General features: G+C 31.5%; 3 protein-coding genes across 6 annotated transcripts in view; 1 reads left to right on the forward strand and 2 right to left on the reverse strand.

Annotated features, from left to right (window-relative positions):
- Positions 1–4,045, reverse strand: part of LOC111512181 (monocarboxylate transporter 9) — a 54,675-nt gene extending 50,630 nt beyond the window's left edge. Inside the window, exon 1 of the mRNA XM_074179885.1 lies at positions 3,775–4,045. The gene's annotated coding sequence lies outside the window, so the exon portion shown is untranslated. The remainder of the gene's footprint in view (positions 1–3,774) is intronic.
- Positions 4,046–5,430: 1,385 nt separating this feature from the next.
- LOC111514058 (uncharacterized) lies at positions 5,431–9,978 on the forward strand. The gene is made up of 4 exons (XM_023170299.2): positions 5,431–5,649; positions 5,705–5,901; positions 7,284–7,528; positions 7,584–9,978. The coding sequence occupies exons 1-4, from the start codon at positions 5,516–5,518 to the stop codon at positions 7,656–7,658; spliced, it is 651 nt and encodes a 216-aa protein (XP_023026067.1). The 5' UTR covers positions 5,431–5,515; the 3' UTR covers positions 7,659–9,978.
- On the reverse strand, positions 8,761–19,329 carry tzn (hydroxyacylglutathione hydrolase tenzing norgay). 4 transcript variants are annotated; one of them, XM_074179892.1, is made up of 7 exons: positions 18,724–18,980; positions 18,558–18,654; positions 18,359–18,474; positions 13,269–13,390; positions 12,575–12,798; positions 9,794–10,026; positions 8,761–9,042 (listed from the first exon to the last, which is right to left on the reverse strand). In XM_074179892.1, the coding sequence occupies exons 2-7, from the start codon at positions 18,625–18,627 to the stop codon at positions 8,899–8,901; spliced, it is 909 nt and encodes a 302-aa protein (XP_074035993.1). In that variant the 5' UTR covers positions 18,628–18,654; positions 18,724–18,980; the 3' UTR covers positions 8,761–8,898. The 4 variants fall into 4 exon arrangements, with proteins under 4 accessions (XP_074035993.1, XP_074035994.1, XP_074035996.1 ...); XM_074179893.1 differs by having other exon boundaries at positions 18,558–18,657; XM_074179895.1 differs by lacking the exons at positions 18,558–18,654; positions 18,724–18,980 and adding an exon at positions 19,188–19,329.
- Positions 19,330–19,477: the final 148 nt, after the last annotated feature.

The raw sequence follows: 19,477 nt of genomic DNA on the forward strand, positions 1-19,477 counted from the left end.
ATTTTGTGAAACATGGTAAGATTCTTCTATGTTTAGAAAATAATTTTCCAAAAACTTAAAATGTGCAGCATTGAATTATTTCAAAGAGATAGGTAACACAGAAGTGCTTTTTCGTAAAGTAATTTTTGGAATCGTCATACCTTTCTGAGCACATCTGGTTGATAATGAATGATAAAAGGCAACAAATATATGAATTGATTTTTTTGTTGATTATGAAAAACATTGAAAAAAAATACAATTTTTTAAATTGCATATAAAAATTAAAAACATCAAACATACAATAACAATAATTGATTAATATGATCCACATAATCTTGAAAATCAACATTTTTGATATAGTCCAAGTACTCATTGACTGAGTAAAAATAATTCTGCAAGAAAAATGTTTTGCATAAATCTTGCATTTTAAAGTGTTTGACATTAGCGGAGAGAGAGCATTGTATAGATCCAAATTAGTGGATTATTTTTTTCTAAAACAGATAAAACCGACGCCGTGTTGTTCTAATCATTAATATCGGCTTGCCTTGTGTTATAATTATAAATATTCGACTGTAGGTAGATCAATAGAAGAGATATAATGCCGAGTTGAAAAAATAAATTTCCTCTAAAACCAGCGTGTGCAATTATTTTTACAGTCTTTTTTTCTTGTTGGAATATGGACACGGCACTAAAGGGCTACCCAAGTGTAAGACCCCATAGTTTATCAATGAATGAAACAAGAAAAAAAGTTATTCTCCATATTAGTTATGTCCTGTAGCTGGCGAAAAATAAATATTGTACTACTACATAATCTGCTTTTCATTGTGAAGCATGATGACTTATACTTAATACACTGAAACATTTGAGGAAATAATAACTTTTTGCGTTTTGTCGCTATTCAGCTTTGACTTTATTAGATAACACTTCTAAATCATCTTATTGCTAATCAGAACGAACCAAGGTAGTATCATCAGCAAAAAAAAATATTCAGATGGTAATAAGGAATTGCAGAGATAAAAATATGGCTCTATGACAATGATAATGCAACTCCTGTGATCCCATAATACCTCAACATTTCTAGGAGAATTTCATGTGAAACACAGCCGAAGGTTTTTGACAGATCACATAGTGTAACGGAAGTAATAGAGCTCGTGTTGTGGAATGGCTTTTACGAAAACCATTTTGACAACTTGTAAAGTACTTATTTGGTTCAAAATAACCACACGAAGTAATTTTCAATATCTATTGAAAACACTTTTTCAACACCAAAACAAAATTACGGTCTCTCGACGCGCGTTTCGCTCACCAAGTTAGCGTCCTCAGGATATCATTACCAGTCATAATAATCTCCTGAGGACGCTAACTTGGTTAACGAAACGCGCGTCAAGAGACAGTAATTTTTGTTCTGGTGTTGGGAAAGTGTTTTCAGTAGATTAATTTTACGCCAGAGGTTTCAGGGCGAACTATCTAATTTTCAATAATTTCTTCAAAATCTTTAAGAAAATACATTTTGGAAAAACCATAAAAATAGGTGAATCAACGGGGCTACACTCAATAAACAATATTCATTTATTGGACACCTGTATAAAATAGGGGTATAACAGAGACGTTAATTAAGTGGCAGACACAGCTTCATGTTTTAGATAAATACAAAACACTCGATCACAGGCCTGTCAAGAGTCAAAACACTCCGAACGAGATAAAAAAACTTCTATCTCAATTGCTAGGTAATATGGAGATGTTGATGACATCAATCGATCTAACTTGAGCCTTGAGAAGAAGAAATAGAAAAAGTATAAAACTTGAAAAGAATCACTACTTTCAAAATTATGATAAATTTCAACTGGTCATTATCTAACAGACGTTATTTCACCTGCAGTAACCAGTTGATATTGTCAATACCTATAGAAAATTATTAACCATATTGTTATGAAATGAGTAGATTCAAATTTACTCAAAAAAAAGACTTATCCAATACAAAATCAAATTTGATATTAACCAAATCATTAAGATTTATTCATCTATGGTTAATTCATGTCTCAAACTTTCAGCACAATGACAAAGAGTTTCATGAACATGTTAAAAAAAATTTAATAAAGGTATTTGTTTTTCTTTACATTTTGTAGACACTTGATTTATATAATCGAATGTATCATTATCAAAAAATAGGTCACACATCAGAAATTAAACTACGTTGAGAGACTTCAGGTTATTAGCATTGCGAAAAAAAAAACAATGGTAGGTAATAAAATTATCCTAATGTTTTATATCAACAATTGCAGATGTGATATCAGTATTGTCTTATTGATCCATACTTATTTGTACAAGAGTTTCTTGTGTGAGTATTAAAATTTTTGAAATTTATTTTCCATAACATCAAATAAATTATCACATTATTTAATTAATCGACATCTATATTCAATTAAACGAAGTTACAATATACATTTGAGGAATTTTCTATGATACTTATATTACAACTCAGCGGATAACTTCATATCTAGAGTAATTGGAGATGAAGCTAAAAAAATGCTACTAAGAGCCCAAAATTTTTACTAATCTTCCATGTAATCACTGGAATCAATGAAGTCGCCCCGGAGCGCCAATTAATTTTTATTGTTGTATTTATTTTATTTTTATCGTTGTCTTAAAATTGTGTATGTTGTAAATCAATCTTGAGATACTATTTGTCCATATAAATGATTCAGGTAAAACACACTTTTACTTTGAGATATTTCAAAGTAAGAATTAAATATCTGGTATTGGAAAGACATCCCTTTTCCTTGTGTCTATCATACTACCATGTATTTTTATATTTAATTATAGTGAATATTCACTTTTAAATGTAAGTGTATGATATTTTTGAGTATTTCATATTTTATTAATTTCTGTGCTAACTTGCACAAAAAATTGTGTTTCTGACCATTCCCATATATGTATCATGTCAGTCGGAAAATGAAAGATTTATTATAAAGATTTTAAAAAACCATCACCACTACACTATCGTTTTTTTATAAAAACTATTCTTTAACACATTTGATAACTTATTCTCATCAGTTTGTAAGTAATAGTGTAATTGGTGCACTGAACCTAACCAGCATTTCATTACAAAGAGAGTTCACTCATCCAGTTCAGAATTTAAAAAAAGATTTCAGTGTTGACGCATTGTTAACGTTCCTGATAAAGCCAAAGTATGATAATTTTTTCCTTGAGCAAGTGCACAGTGTGATAGCTATGTGCCTGCAGAATTCAAAATATTGCATTATGTCTCTCGGCTGTTTGGCCTGGTGACTATAAATTGAAATCAAATTGGGAATGATCGGAATAATACTCATATTTATCTTTTCATTTTCATGGAATTATTTTCCAGCAGCTTGACTGGATTAACTTTTCTTAATTTTATATCAATTCTAAAACATGTGAATTCGTTTTCCGATGGCATTCCAGCTTTCCACTAATTTTTGCTAACGAAGTTGTCGGTTTCAAAGATTGGTCAAACCAACAAAGGTGGCATAAAAACTTGGGAAGTCTACTGGTTGACTAATGTGTAGTTACCTATGAATGATGTCTCCTAACTGAAACCACAAATGTGTTGGTGACTCCGCTAATTCATCTCGTTTTGATAATTCATTAATTGCTTCTGAATAGTGTTCTAGCTACATGATTAATATGAAGGGACACGTAAATAATTAATGAATGGCTCGATGGGTAGATCCAATATTTTAATAAGACTTGCCAAAATATACCGAATCCCAAAAATTATATTATCAATAGTCAAATTGTTATACTATCACTTACCAGTAAATAGGTGCACAAAAATCGATGCTAAAAACCCATAACCCCTTCAGGCGCACTACTGAGTGAAAGGAAAGGAATATTTTACAGCACCCTATGAAGACTGGAACACGAAAGATTGTGCAATCAAGTATCAGAATAAAGTAATATTTCGATAACTAATTATACAAAATAAAATCAATTTTGCACTCAAAACACGAAATAACAATTACAAAAGAAATAAATCACTCAACACTCAACATCAAACTCTAGAAGAAGAATAGTATATGACATGACAAACTAAGCGCACGCGCCACCTTGATTTTGATGCAGGGACTAATTCGAATTGAAAATAATCGATGATTCGATTTCCATTATAATTCGAAATATCGCATCGATTATCGAGATAATTTGAAATATTGAATCGATTGCCAAGATAATGCGAATTATTCTGCTTCTTTTTTTTTCTTCGAATTATATGGTTATTGCTCTATTTTTCAGGCACATTTGACCTAATTCAAAATAATTTGACATTATTTACATCGCAAAGCTTGAACATAAACAGCTGTTCTCGATAGGTTGTAACAGAATCACAATTGTTTTACATATCGTCATTTTCAATTCAACCTCTGACAGTAGGTGTTTTTGTTGGCACTAATCCTATTCCAGATTGGAATATTTCCGAAAAAAGTTAAGGCGTTTTCTGGCGCTCATGTATTCAAAACGTATTCGTCTGTGATTCAAATACATTCATTCTAGCATTGAAACGATGACGTCACATCAACTATGATTTGAAACGTATTCATGATGATTCAAAACTATACTATAATTCCAAAATAGTAGGCACTGAATTCTCAGAAATGACTGACGTTATCGCCCTAATCTGTCTCTTGCAAAGGTGTACGAAAATTATAATGAGCAAATGAAGAAAAATTATGATGAGATATATAGAATCACAACCTCGACAACTATTTTTTCGTACTATAGCGTGAGGTTGGTTTTGAACGTAATTTATTGACGTTATGTTACATTGGTTGTCATTTTCTGCTTCATTTTGATCGTTATACTTTATAAAGTGCTGAAAACTTTTCATCATATACGATGTTTGGAGGTACAAAATAAAGCTGGGAAATTATCAAATAAGTATTATCATTTATTATATCACATCACACTTTGATAATTCCATTGGTTTCTACATATCGTTGGTTGACTAGATGAAGAAGAATAGCTACTGATCCACATTTTGAATAAAAAAAGTGGTACACTGGTTTTGAAAATGCAGCTACATTTGTAATATTCATGCACAAATCCGATTCTAATTGAGGTTAGAGAAAATTGAAAACTTTCTTTCTATTATTGAATCAAACATCTAACACAAATTGAATCACTTCATTTCTGACGAATCTTATTTATAATGACGTCATTACGAATCATTTTTGAATTGATGCTGTTATCCAACCAACCTTTTTTCAGGATTATTTCCACCAGCTAAAGAGGTTGGTGAGAATGCTGATGTGATACGACCTCAATAGCAATAGAAACTGTATGGATGAAATTCAATTATATCTGACAATGTTAAAGCCTAAAAAGTCTGGCCAGGCCAAGACATGTAACCTACTATAGTACCAGAATTTCGCATTCGGACATTGAGCAAAAAGTACGGATTTTGAACAAACGAACTAACCTACCATATAAAATTAGAGGTTACGTTAAATTTAGGTTTTGTTAAGTGTTTATTTTTTGATCATAGACTAATTTTAAAAAAATGATGTCTGATGAATCTGAAAATGACGGAGTCTATACAGACAATCAAAAAAATGATCTTTACTATAAAAAGTATACTTTACTTCTCGAAGAATGTTCCCAGTTGCAAAGATCAAATGAAATATTAGTGTTTAGGTGAGAGAGCATTTGATATTCAGTATTTACAAATAAAATTTCAAAATGTTCACAGGATACAAGAAATCAACAAAATTACCAAACGCAGGTTGAAAGATGTGAAGTTTTTCAAACAGAGATTGCTCAATAACTATGAGGAAGATTGGAATGTTATTTCAAATTCAAACTTCAATTTCGATGAAGATGATGACAAAAGAGCAGTTGCACATCTTATGTTCAAAGATAAAATTAAAGAAGAAAAATTGGATGAAGGTAATTTTTTTAGTCTACCAAATGAAACTTTGACACTCGAGGAAGCTATATATATACAACAAACTGTATTTAGTTTTTTTTTCATTTTTGGGTAATGGCGAAATGAAAAATTTCAGTACAATTAGTATTCCTGGGATTAAATGAAGATAGTGTGAAACCATATGGAATAGCTATGAAAAAAAAACATTTTTCCGATGCTGTACTTTAAGAAAGATTGCCAAAGAGGTGGGATACAAGCTGCTATTTATGCTCTATGCAATTATTTGAGTCCCATTTACAATACTGAATTGCATTTTGGGTAGTGTACTCTAAGCATCTCATGCAAGCTAATTCAGTTATATAAAAAAAACTGTCGGGGACCGCTGAGTAAACTCCAGAGATTATTGTTGACCAATCTTCAAAAGCAATGGAATAATGACAGTTTTTAAGCTTTTTGTCTTAGAAACTGCCTGTTGGTTCATAGTAATCGAAAAAGATTCAACAATACAATATATGTCTACAATATTAGGTCTGGAACTGCCATTACCAACATATAATGATTTAAAAATGTATAATCACATGTCGTTGCTGATAAAGGAATGGAATAGTTTTAAGTTATTCAGGAGAACCCTTATCACCATCTCAATATAAAGCACTTATGTTATCATCATCTCAATTATTGTTACGTTTTTCCCTGTTGGTTGACCAATAATTGACTACAATGAATAATAATCAAACTTAACTTTGTTTCACTTTAAATACAACAAACACTTCCAACTATTATTCGAATGTCTATCGCCTTACTAGATCACTTCGCATACCGCACTGTAACTTCCACTTGACTGTGTCGATATGCTCATGGCTAGCATAATCAATTGCGCGTAATCAGTGGCGTCCGGCGTTATTTTCTTTAGGGCATGATTTACAACAATATAAAGCACTCAAGAGTTTTTCAACTTGATTATATAATGCTACCAGTTCGTATTATGCCTGGCGAAACTGGAACTGAGCAGCATATTCTATATTTTTTTAGTGACAAAATCTTCGTGAGATATTTGTTATTGCCATTTCTTATTCAATTTCAATATTTTTTGTCAGTGTGTAGAATCACATGTTAAAAGGTGAGACCTCGTTAGTCGTTAGTTTCGACTTTTGAGAGTTCGTAGGGGGGTACAACTGGTTTCAACAGATTTGATCATATTTACTAAATTTGCAGTATGCTACTAGCAATTTTCAATTTATTGTTTTCATATTTAGTATTTCTCTACCGAATTTTAACTTTGTAGAGTCTGTCAATAAGAAAATCTTAAGACAGTAAAAGTATATGTTGATTGATTGATTTAAATAGTAGTACATCAGCCAGACACTGCTTTTCACTTAATAGTTTGTTATTCTTCACATAGATGAAAAGCCAGATAAAAGACCTCCAAGGAGGCCAGTAAAAAGAAAGTCGGTGAAATCAGAGAAAGACCCTAATGCACCAAAGAGGCCATCAAATCCTTTTTTCCAATTTTGTCAAGAACAAAGGCAAATTTTAATGGAACAGATAAGTGCGGATTTGAAACCTGGCGAAGTTGAACCAACCAAGCAAGAATTAACTAGACAACTGGCTATTAAGTGGAAAACTTTATCAGTACCTGACAAAAAAGTGAGTAATTTGTAGAAAAAACATGCTATTTGCTAAGACTTCTTCTATATTCTAGATATACGTCGACAGATATGAGAGGTCAAAGGAAAAATATGCAGCTGAAATGGAAGAATATAATATGAAAAAATAGCTTTCATTTTAGCCTCGACCTTCAGTTCAATTCCATTAGTGATTGGCAACATAAATGACCGAAGTCACCAGTAACTTCTCCAATTGGTTTGTGGTATTCTGAAAAGATAATTCGTTAGAGAGAAGAACTATTTCCATCAAGATCTGATGGTTTCAATTTTATTTTGTTGAAAGAATAACACTCCCGAATATCTGAATATAAGTAGAGAAATAAAACTTCTTAAATATATTTCTTAGTGGTTCAAAAAAATCAGTGACTATCTCCTACACCCAGTTGTATGTCGAGAAATCTAATATCTCAATAACAATTTAGGGTTACAAATGCTATCAATGGAATATGAAAAATATTTTAATTTTTCTGGATACAAAAACATCCCAATTCACCTCATATAGGTTTCAAAAAGGAGTTTTATATTTTTAATAAGTAAATATGACAAACGGATTATATTAATTTTAAAGAGAATACTTTTTCAGAAAATGAAATTTTGTAAAAATGCTTTTCAACTTTTTACTTCTCCTTATGTTACAAAAAATGTGGGAAACTTCTGAAGAAAGTAATTACCTTCAATATAAACTCTTTGAAAAAATGTGTTGATGCACAGAAGTTTCTTGCAGATGCATACTGTAAGAAAAAGTCTAACAAGTACTATTGAACATATGAACCTTGAATTACAATCACTTGCTATTTAGATGGTAGGTAGGTACTCCAAACATACCTATTGGAATTGAAACAGATATTATTCACAGGTACACTACTTATAATGTATAAAAGTTTTTATATAAAATTTCACTTACATAGAAAACTATCAAACACCGCGTGTACTTCAAAATTTTGGGGTAAAGCATCGTCTTCAACTCCTCATCAGCACATCTTATTGGATCCTTTTTCATCTTTCAAAGCTATCCAAGGTGTTAGGAGTTGAAAACAAATGCTATCGCCTGAATTTTCTAAGTACAACTGGGGACTGATAATTTTCCATCTGAGTGAAATTTTATATCAATAATCTTTATTAATTTGTTAATAAAATCTGTTTTAGTGTAAAAAAGCGATTAACTGAGGTGAAAATTAATTATATATCAAGAATATAAATAATTAATCAATATTGTTTGAATTTTTTAATAACATTTCAAGTAAAACAATTTTCAATATCTGTAAATAAAAATATAGTTTTATTATATCAATATTGCCCAAACTCTACACCTGAATCAATCTCTCTGATAGTCTCTAGAAAGTTCTAAATTTAAGATTTAAAGTTATCTTTTTCCCTTCTTATTGCCTGCATAGTTGAAATAGGATCGCTGCAGCTCGTGTGACTTTGTATTGTTCCCATCATAACCCGCATGAAGGGGTTATATTTTTTCTCTTCTCCGATTGTGGATGGTACCTGAAATATTACTGAAATATTTTAACAATATAATGATTTTGTGTAGAATTTGATTATTCATTTGATTAATTCATATCTATTCATTTTGGAGTTCAATACAAATGTATAGAAAACAAAAGGTATTTGTTTCCTTTGAAGAGTTATCAACATATATAAAAAACAAAATTACACATGAAATTAACATTATTTTACCTACAAAATTCATCTGATGAATTAATCATATTTACTACCAAATTATCATACTGTTGGAGCTGATTATAATCACTTTTGCATCATCCACCCCTAGTTACGAAGTAGCAGTAACTAGTCTTGATGATACGATCTGAGATGATGGCAAAATGTAGACCTTTGAAGAACTATTTAAATTTATACTTCTTATATTTATGGATGTTTATCAATAATTTTGGACTGTCTGTGTTATTGTGTTGTTTATATTATTTTGACTGACTTTTATAATAGGGTTACATGTAGTTTATATTTATATGTTTTTTTATATATATTTACTTTTGGACTTGACATTTTCAACTGTACTTTTCAACCAAAGAAATAAATATCATCATTATTAATATTAATAGATCCAAATATAATAATAATATCAATATTATTGTCGCAAGCTTACACATTTCCAATACAAGCAAAATTGTACTAAGAAACAACCTAGTGAAGCCTGCAGAGAAAATGTTGAAGTTTGTTTTCCATCATCTTCAATATATTTTTCAGAAGGCAAAATATTTTTTATATATATACTTACAGTTGGCAATCCTTTTTTTCTTTTTTCATCGGCCCATTCAATTTTTTGGAGTATATCTGGATTTTCCTTTTCAACATGTCTGGCAAATTTCAAATTGTTTTGTGTGTACTCATGACCGCAAAAAACTCTGGTGCTATCAGGAAGATTGCTCAATTTCTCAACCAAAGCTGAATACATTTGTTCCGCTGTACCCTCAAAAAACCTCCCACAACCAGCTATGAACAATGTGTCACCTAAAAATTATAAAATCCAAATGATATAGATATTTATACAGAAGCTTTTTGCAAATCAGTTACATGAAATAAAAAATATGTTTGTTTGAAGGTGGTTGACAATGTTTCGTGGTGTATTTCATCAGTTCAGACTTCCATTGTCTAATATAATATAAATTGATTTGAAATCCCCGAAAAAAATAAAAGATTAACCGAAAATAACAATTTTATTAAAACAAAAAACTGAAATTAGAGGGAAATAACATACAAGCTACAACCAGAAAATAAAAAATTGAAATATTAATAAAACCTGAAAATTAAAAAATATTATTAACATAAATAAAAATGAAAATTGAGAGATTCCAAACCAAGTTACGTCACGACGTTTCGATTGTTAGTATCCACAATCGTCTTCGGTTGATAACTAATGAAAAAAATATGTTTTTTTGAATGTGGTTGACAATGATTATATGGAATTCAAATTGAGAGAAAAAAAAAACAGCAAAAGTCTAGAACATTTTGAAGTCAAAACTCGGGATCTGATTTTATTTCAATAGAAATGTTCGATATGGTTAATGAAATGTAATGTATGGTTAATGATAATTGATATGGTTAAACATAAAAATAATTTTACAAAGTGTGTGGACCTTCATAATTATCAAACACGTAATTGTAGTAACATATCTCATCCAATACATAGATTAGTAGCAACTGAAAAACATCCCTCTTATGCCTCTATACGACTTTTTAACAGACTACCAGAGAACAGTAAAACCTTGAACAACATCAACAAATTCAAAACAAATGTTAAATCCTTCCTCATTGAAGTAGAACCATATAATGTAGAAGACTTTCTAAATTATTCTTATTAGATATTAGATTTAAGAATTATGAAAATTGACACTGTTTAGTTTTTTTATTTTTCGCTAATTTGTGTAAAACACTCTTTGAAATGAAGATTATTACTATTATTAATTCAAAAACAATCTCCACAACTTCAATACTCTTTTTGACACGCATTTCACCAAGTTGGCGTATTTAGTTTTATTAGTCTCCTGAAGACACCAACTTGGTTGGTGAAATGTGCGTTGAGAAGAGTATTGAAGTTCTGGTTATTGGGTGAAGTGCCTTATTTTTGGAGGTAACATTAGGAACAATAACAATAAGTTATTCCAGGAATTAATTCAATTTAGGTAAGGTGATGGTCTGCCCATATGTATATACACACATTAAGGTAGCCATGAAATTCAGTTATAGTCACATCTCTTGATGATACTAACTTGGTTAGTGAAGCATGCATCGAAAGACAGTATTTTATTCTGGTGTGGATTTTTTTTTCAATAAATAGATTCTTTTCGTGGTAGTTTCCAATTCAACATATCAAGGCCAGTATGGATTCATGAAACATCAAAGTAAACAATAGAATTGCCTAAAATAATTGATGATTTCAATACAACCACTAATAAAAATTGAATCAGCTGTTTACTATTACTCACTGTTAAGATAACAGTAAATCGTTCAATACTATGGATGTACTGATATTATATAATAAGCTAATAATTATTTGTTCAACTAGGCAGAGTAGTAACAGATTTACTAGTTTCATTGCCGAGGCAATGAAACTAGTCAAGACAGTAAATCTTTTTGTCTGCCAAGTGAAATATATAATTTTTTATATTTATACAGGGTGTTTAAATAATCAAAATAAAAAATTATACTATGATTACAAAATGCAAAATGGATTATGAAGCCAACGCAGTAATGTTGGAAAATTGTTCGGGCATTACTATAAATATTAACAACAATCATTAACATTATAGAATTTCATCTACTTAAATTTGTGTTATGTTCTGTGTTATGTTCTATATTTTGATTTTTAATCATTAATGTTGGAGTTGAAATTGTAATAAAATTCTGAATTAGAGTATTTTTTTGTCGGGTACTTATGCAGAGCAAGATTTCAACAAAAAGAAAAGGTTATCTTTTAACGTCTAGGCATTAAAAAAATAATGTTTACTGCCAGGGCATCAAAAATGTCCCTTCTATGAATAATAAATGTCACTAAAATCGATTTTTAACGCCAATCAGAGAAAAAAGTAATTTGTTTTCTGCGGTAGGGCAGTCAGTAAAGTTAAAAGAGTTTATAATTGATTTCAATATATCATTCTGAGATATCAGAATATTGAAATGAAAATTGTAAGCCACAAGGATGAATTCTAGAACCTTTATCATTGTCATAACCTCATTAATAATGCTTCAAAATAAATTCATGAATTCAAAGACTGTATAGACACTACTAAAAGGCACTGACAAATTCGACCATTTGTAATAATGGGAAATTTAGAAAACCATTTTTTTTTTCATTTTTACTCAAAAACAAAATTTTGCAATTACTATTTTCTTGATCAGAAATTTGAATGTATTCTTGAAAATGTAAAATCCCATATTTTTTTTACCATTTTTTTGTATATCATTGAGTATTATGATTGGAATTTTCTGAGGTGGAGTAAAATGTAACATGGCCGTCAAGTATATTGCGTAAAAGATTTAACCTAAAATGATTAGGTACCTGTGAATACAGCTGGGGTTTGTCCAGGTGCTGTAAGATAGTAACAAATGTGTCCAGTTGTGTGGCAGGGGGTAAACAAACATTCAACATTAATTTCCCCAATGGAAAATTTATCACCGTGCTTCACTTCATTTGTCAAAGCACCAATTCTCTTGTCTCCTCCAAATACTTGGAGAGCACCCGCAGATTTTTTCACCAATTCCTCATTACCACCTGCATGGTCCCTGCAATTATGAATTATAGGTAGAATCGCAACCTCTGACATAAAATTAATATAATTCTCTGTATTAAACACTTTTTCTCAACATGCTTTTCGCACACCAAGTTAGCACAACCAGGAAATGACTAAAACTAATTCACTTCTAGTATAGGGAAAAGTGATTAATTAGATAAGCGTGTTTGGAAAATTTAAATGAACTTCCATGAAGATTAGGATCATAAATGAAAAATGCTTGTTTTTGCTCTAAAAAAAATATTATTAAAGAATGACCAGTGGGTTTCATCATATGATATGTTGAAACAAATATTTTTGAAGATTAATGAAATCTAACAGAATACTATAGCTGGAAAAGCATTAAAAGGGTTAGTGTAATTGTTGCCTATTTTAAAAAAAAACTCAAATTTCAGACCAACAAAACTGATTTACTGGTGTTTTGTTTTCATTTGTAATTTTTGCAACTCTCAACTTACTAACCAATGATGATGTGTAGTTAAAACTTTCGTTAGGTTTACTCCTTCTGCTTTTACAGCTGCTAGTACTGTATCAGGTTCAACAGGATCAACAACTGCTGCTTGCTTTGTATTTTCATCTGTGATCTGAAATTTCAAAACCAAATCTTGAATGAAAACTCTAAATAGACAAAAATAAACTAATCAATACAGAATCTGCTGAAGTGTAATTACCGGCAAACTGAAAAGTTTAGTCCTCAAAAAAATATTGCGTATCATAAACCACTGAAGATTCCAATTTTCAAAACAGCTGTTTTGGAAAGTGACTTCTTTCAATTCTCAAAACACAAAATATTCACCTGTAAGTAAGAAGCTTCCCTGTCAGAGGAACTATACCTATTTTCATCTGAGGTGACAACATAAAGGGGTTACTTTCTGAAACGTTAGTCATTTTGAATTAGCTAGGTAACATATTATTTTTTCAATCAGATAAAAAGGTCAATTCAAACAGCACACTGTTTCACTTACTTTTTGGGGGCGGGGAAGTGCTTGGGTATTATAAACCACTGAAGATTCCAATTTTCACACTGTCACTTACAAATTATTTATATGAAGAGATTAACAAAAATAAATATGTTCCGTCACTATTTTTTGATCTATCAAAGGCTTTTGATACAGTGAGTCTTAAATTTCTGAGCGATAAACTGTTGTTAGGGCGTCCATCCAATATGATAAATTGGTTGGAATCATAATATATGACAAATAGAACCATGGTAGTGAAATACAATGGTTCTCTCTCATATACCCAGGATGGCAAACTTGGGGTATCACAGGGTTCAGCTCTTGGCCCTTTGCAGTTCCTTTTATAAGAATATATTCCATGGTATAGCTTGAATATTATAAAATGGGATCAAGCAAGAAATTTCCAAGAGTATTTGTAGCATAGAAGCGTATAATTAGACTTATTTTCAGTTTGAATTTTCGAGACAGCTGGCGACCAATAATTGAGCAAATTTAAATCCCCACTCTGTCATATATATATATATATATATATATATATATATATATATATATATATATATATATATATATATATATATATATATATATATATATATACTCAAATGTGTTATGTTTACCAGAAAGAATCTAAAACCTATCAGTCTAATGCTTCTGAACATGAGCATAATACTAGATTCGGTAATCTATTGAGATTTCCCAAACATATAAGTCTTCAAATTATAATGCCATCACATTTTACAAGTTACCAAGATTAGTCAAACAAGCAAGAAGTAATTAACATATTTAAAAATAAAGTTGAATTCGTGTTATGAGATGGTTGCTATTATAGCTTCCAAGAATTTTTATATGATAATTTTTATTAAAAAAAACTATTATGCATAAAATATAGTGATCGATTGTTTTAAATCTCATGTCCCATATACCTATATTTTTGTGAGTTGTTAGAAGTATTTTATTTATATTTATTAACACATTCCCTGCCAGCTATATTTTCACATTGTATGCCTCTATGGGCCAATGTTATTATATCGTAGTTTTTTGTATGAGAAGCCTTTCCATTTGGTTATTTAGTCAAAATTATTTTATTTTTTCCAAAAAAAAAAAATAAATATGCGTTGGTCCCATCGGACCAACGCGGCGGGTAGAAGCAATTCGATGGCTGTACACGCCGTTGGTCCCTTCATGTAGACAGCACACAGCACGACATAACCTAAAATTTTTATATCATTCTGTGGCAACTGTGTGTAGTATAACAATTATAAGTCTTGTTTTTCTGTTTTTGTGTTCAGGATTGTAAAATAATGTAAGTGCCAAATATTATTTTGAAGTTATCATTTCTAAAATAGGTATATATATTATTATTTCAGAATGTCTCATCGTAAACGTAAACTGACAAACGAACAGTTACAAAAATATGCAGACAATTTTGGAGAAATGTCAGACGAAGATGACTGGGAACCGTTTGAGAGCAAAGATAGTGATGAATCATTTCAGTATGAGTCCGAATCAGAAACGTCATCAGATTCAGAAACTGTAGAAAATATACAGACATTTATACAGCAAACAAAAAGAGTGAAATCAGGTATTCAGGGTGTTGAAGCTCTCTCACCTTCAACAAGTTGTTCAGTAGATAATAAATCAACAAATCCAGTGACGCCGTTTCAAGAAATGCCAAATAATGAGCGAGATTCGCTGAATTTGACATCATCAGCTGTAGAAGATTCACAATCAAACCAAGATTCATTATGGGGGCCCACAATTGGCAACTATAAGCCAATAGATCCTTTCTCTGTTTCATCGGGAGTGAAACCAGAGGTAGCAGCACTGTTGGCGAATTGCACACCAGGAAACTTTTTTGATGCTGTAGTAGATGATAAAGTAATATCCCTTATTTGCAACGAGACAAACAACTATGCGACACAACTTGTTTTAGCTGAGGATGCTACACCAAACTCCCGTTTGCATGCTTGGATTCCCACCACAAAGTCTGAGATTAGACAGTTTCTCGGATTAGTGGCTTGGATGGGATTAGTAAAACTACCATCACTGCATGACTACTGGAGTACAGATGAACTGTTCAGTAATAATTTTGCTTCCAAGGTAATGTCGAGAAATCGATTTGAATTGTTATTACGGATGATTCATTTTGCTGACAATACAGAGGCAGATAAAAGTGACAAATTGTATAAAATAACGCCCCTACTGGATATTTTGAAAGGAAATTTTCAGTCGTTGTATGTTCCTGATGAATTGATTTGTGTTGACGAAACTCTCCTACCATTTAGAGGAAGACTAGGGTTTCGTCAGTATATCAAAACAAAAAGACACAAGTATGGGGTAAAGTTATTCAAACTTTGTTCTGGATTTGGATACACATACAACATCAAAATATATGCAGGCAAAGAAGACACTACTGTTACTCCTGAAAAAGTTGTATTGCATCTAACTCAAGGTTTAGTAAATGAAGGACGAACACTAATTATTGATAACTGGTACACAAGTTTGTCTTTGGCAAAAAAAATGTTAGACGCCAATACACATGTAATTGGTACTATTCGAAAAAACCGAAAAGGTCTGCCCAAAGAAATTGTAAATGCCAAGTTAAAACGTGGCGAAATTTGTTCCATGGAAAATCAATACGGCATTACCATTATCAATTGGAAAGATAAGAGAAACATTCTTATGCTTTCTACAAAACATGGAAACGAAATGATGGAAGTGCCATGCAATCAGCAAACAAAAGTGAAACCTAAAGTTGTACTAGACTACAACAAAGGTAAGGCAGCTGTAGATTTATCAGATCAATTTGGGGCCTATTCAAATCCACTAAGGAAAAGTATAAAGTGGTTCCGAAAAGTGGGATTTGAACTTATCCTTACTACATCTTTAGTAAATGCCTATATTTTATATAAACTGGTAACAGAAAACACAATATCCATAACAGATTTCAAAAAAGAAGTGGTCAAGCACCTAATAAGAGCCAAGGAAACTAACGACTGTGCTACTCAGACTTCAACATGTAGAGCAAACCACGTTATTAAAGTGAAGAAAGAGGGAAATAAGCATAGCAGAAGAAAAATGTGCAGGAACTGCTACAAAAAAAATTCTGAAACACACGGACGAAAATATGCCATGAACAAAACCAAAAAAGTAGACACATATTGTGAAACATGTAAAAATGAGCCACATTTTTGCATAGACTGTTTTAGTGAAGTTCACAAATAATTTTTTATGTACTTATTACGTCGTTAATACGACAGTTTATAAATACATTTAACTAAGAATTTTAGTTTTTTATTTTTATCACCTTCTATAAAATAACTGGGACCACAAATTACAATTTCCAAATAATAAATAAACTATTCTTACAGAATATGCCTTCTAGGCCACATTGGTCCTGTAATGTAAGATAATGCACATAAATATGGACCAACAGCCTAACAAGCATTCAAAAAGATGTTGGTCCCATGGGACCAACGTTGCCCATTAATGCAATACTAGTGTTGGTCCCATGGGACCAACGTGGCAGGGAATGTGTTAATATTCATTTACACCTGATTTACTGAATGTATAATTTGTATCCTCAGTGGTGATTGAATATTATTATTTATTTTATTCACAGCAAAAATTTTTGAATACAAGTTACTGACTAACTGTAACTTTTGAGTTTGCCCTTTGTTACAACCTTAGCAGATTCTATATTGATTTAGCTTTATTTATTTTATGGATTGTGGAAGGTTATATACTTATAAAACAGCAAGAAACATTTCAATTTATATTATAAAATCGGCATTAAAACATATTTTGGTAGAGATGCGGTTACTGACGCCAAGTGTAATTGAAATTTGAAAACCAATAGTGGTCACAAATACATTGGGACTGTAATGTGGAATGTGCAAATGTGATCTTTTCAACTTAGTTATGGAACTCAGAAAATTTCTGGGGCTCTTACTCCTCAAATCATTTTATAAACTACTGAAAAAATAGTCAAGAATGCCTACGCTTCTTTCAAAATATCTATGAAAGCTTATGTTCAGTATGCCAGGAATTCTTGAAAGTTTTGTCTTATTCGGGGCTTGAACGTTCGATTGTCACTTGCTATCGTCCAACCGGTGTTAGGAATCCCACGTAAAAAGGTAAGACCTCGTTAGTGCTTAGCTCGCATATGTTTTGACTTCTGAGGGTTGTCGTTCGTAGGGGGTGTCAGCTGGTTAACGGAAAAACATATTTTGAACAGATTTAAGCAGAGATTGACTAGAGAGCATAAGTATCTGAAATGCAAATTTCGAAACTTTATAATTGACATAATAGTCAATTATGCCAATTGTGTTCTTAATGAAACTAACTTTATGACTGAACTTTGAATAAAACATTTTATTTCATGGGATTCAAAATGACTAATATGACTAATAAATCCATTGAGTAATAAATCCATCGACTTAATTGACCATACAACTGCTGAAAAATTGGTTGTTTTCAAAGTTTGTGATTATGGGTTAACATTCTACTCCATTAAATGTATTCATCGAATGTTGATTTGAGACCAGCTTAAAATTTGACGACTTTCTGTAAGGGCCTTTGGAGTATACTTACCAAATACATATAATTATCAGAAAGAGCAGGCAAAATTGTCACCTTCATTTTGTCCAATTTCAAAACAACTTGAGAGCTGTGTGATCCTCTGAATCCGTTTTTACTTAATGCTGATACTGCAAAATATAAGTCAAGTAAGACTCATTTTCCTTGATATCAAAAATATATATAAATCAACCAAGATTGCTTTAGTACCTACCTCGAAAAAAAGCAGAGGTGAGACCTTGAACTACTCTGTTAGGTAAGTATGTAATTAAAAAACTTTGCATTATAGAAACTCATTGAAACTGTCAGACCTGCTAAAACATTAACATAATTTAAATTATCGGCTCACCTTGATTTTTCAAAGTAAATGTTGACTCTACCTAAATCTAAACACAGAAATTTGTTTACTCTTCTGAGACCTTAGACCTAACCACAGAGGAGTAAACAATCAGAAAAGATAACGGAGCACGTCAACTACGACTCTGCCAGTTTCGGTGACATTCACAATTTTGTGAAGACGAAACAATGCAACAAGGTGTCGATATCAAAGGGCCAGGTGGGGTTCGGAGCAATAAATAACTTGAAGTTTGAGTGAAAATATCGTATCTCGACAGTAGAAAGCTTATAAGCAATACTGTGGTATTTCCGTCATTGCATTGAACCTCTTACAATTCTGTCAGCCTCATACAGTACCAAATCTGTGACACAGATAACTTATCCTTCTATAGATAGTCAAATTTTCCAAAGCGGTGTGTTCTATGTCGTTTATTTGTTTCAACCAATGTGAAATTCGCCCTGAGACGAAAGAAATGCACTACACTATGCTAGTGGTGGTCATTCTTACCTAATCGCAAATTATTGAGAAAATGTAAAGCGAGTTCTTAAATTCGTCAAGGATCAATTGAAAACTAACTGATCAGAGATAATACGTTCCTCTTGCTTTGGTACTTGGTACCTTAGGTATTGCACTGCCCGTTCGATCGGGAGTCAACTCGATTGCAGCTCTGATGAAGCCATTACACACAGAAATCATAATGCACGACGTAAAACATCGTGACGTATCCAACCGACGTTGAGTGTATGAATGACGTAAATGCCAAGACGAGCATCTCTTCATCTTTTTATAGTTGTTGA

This window comes from Leptinotarsa decemlineata, unplaced genomic scaffold, assembly GCF_025532065.1.
Source record: "Leptinotarsa decemlineata unplaced genomic scaffold, Ldec_3_MD MMD2_tig00026282_RagTag_RagTag, whole genome shotgun sequence".
NCBI lineage: Eukaryota > Metazoa > Arthropoda > Insecta > Coleoptera > Chrysomelidae > Leptinotarsa > Leptinotarsa decemlineata.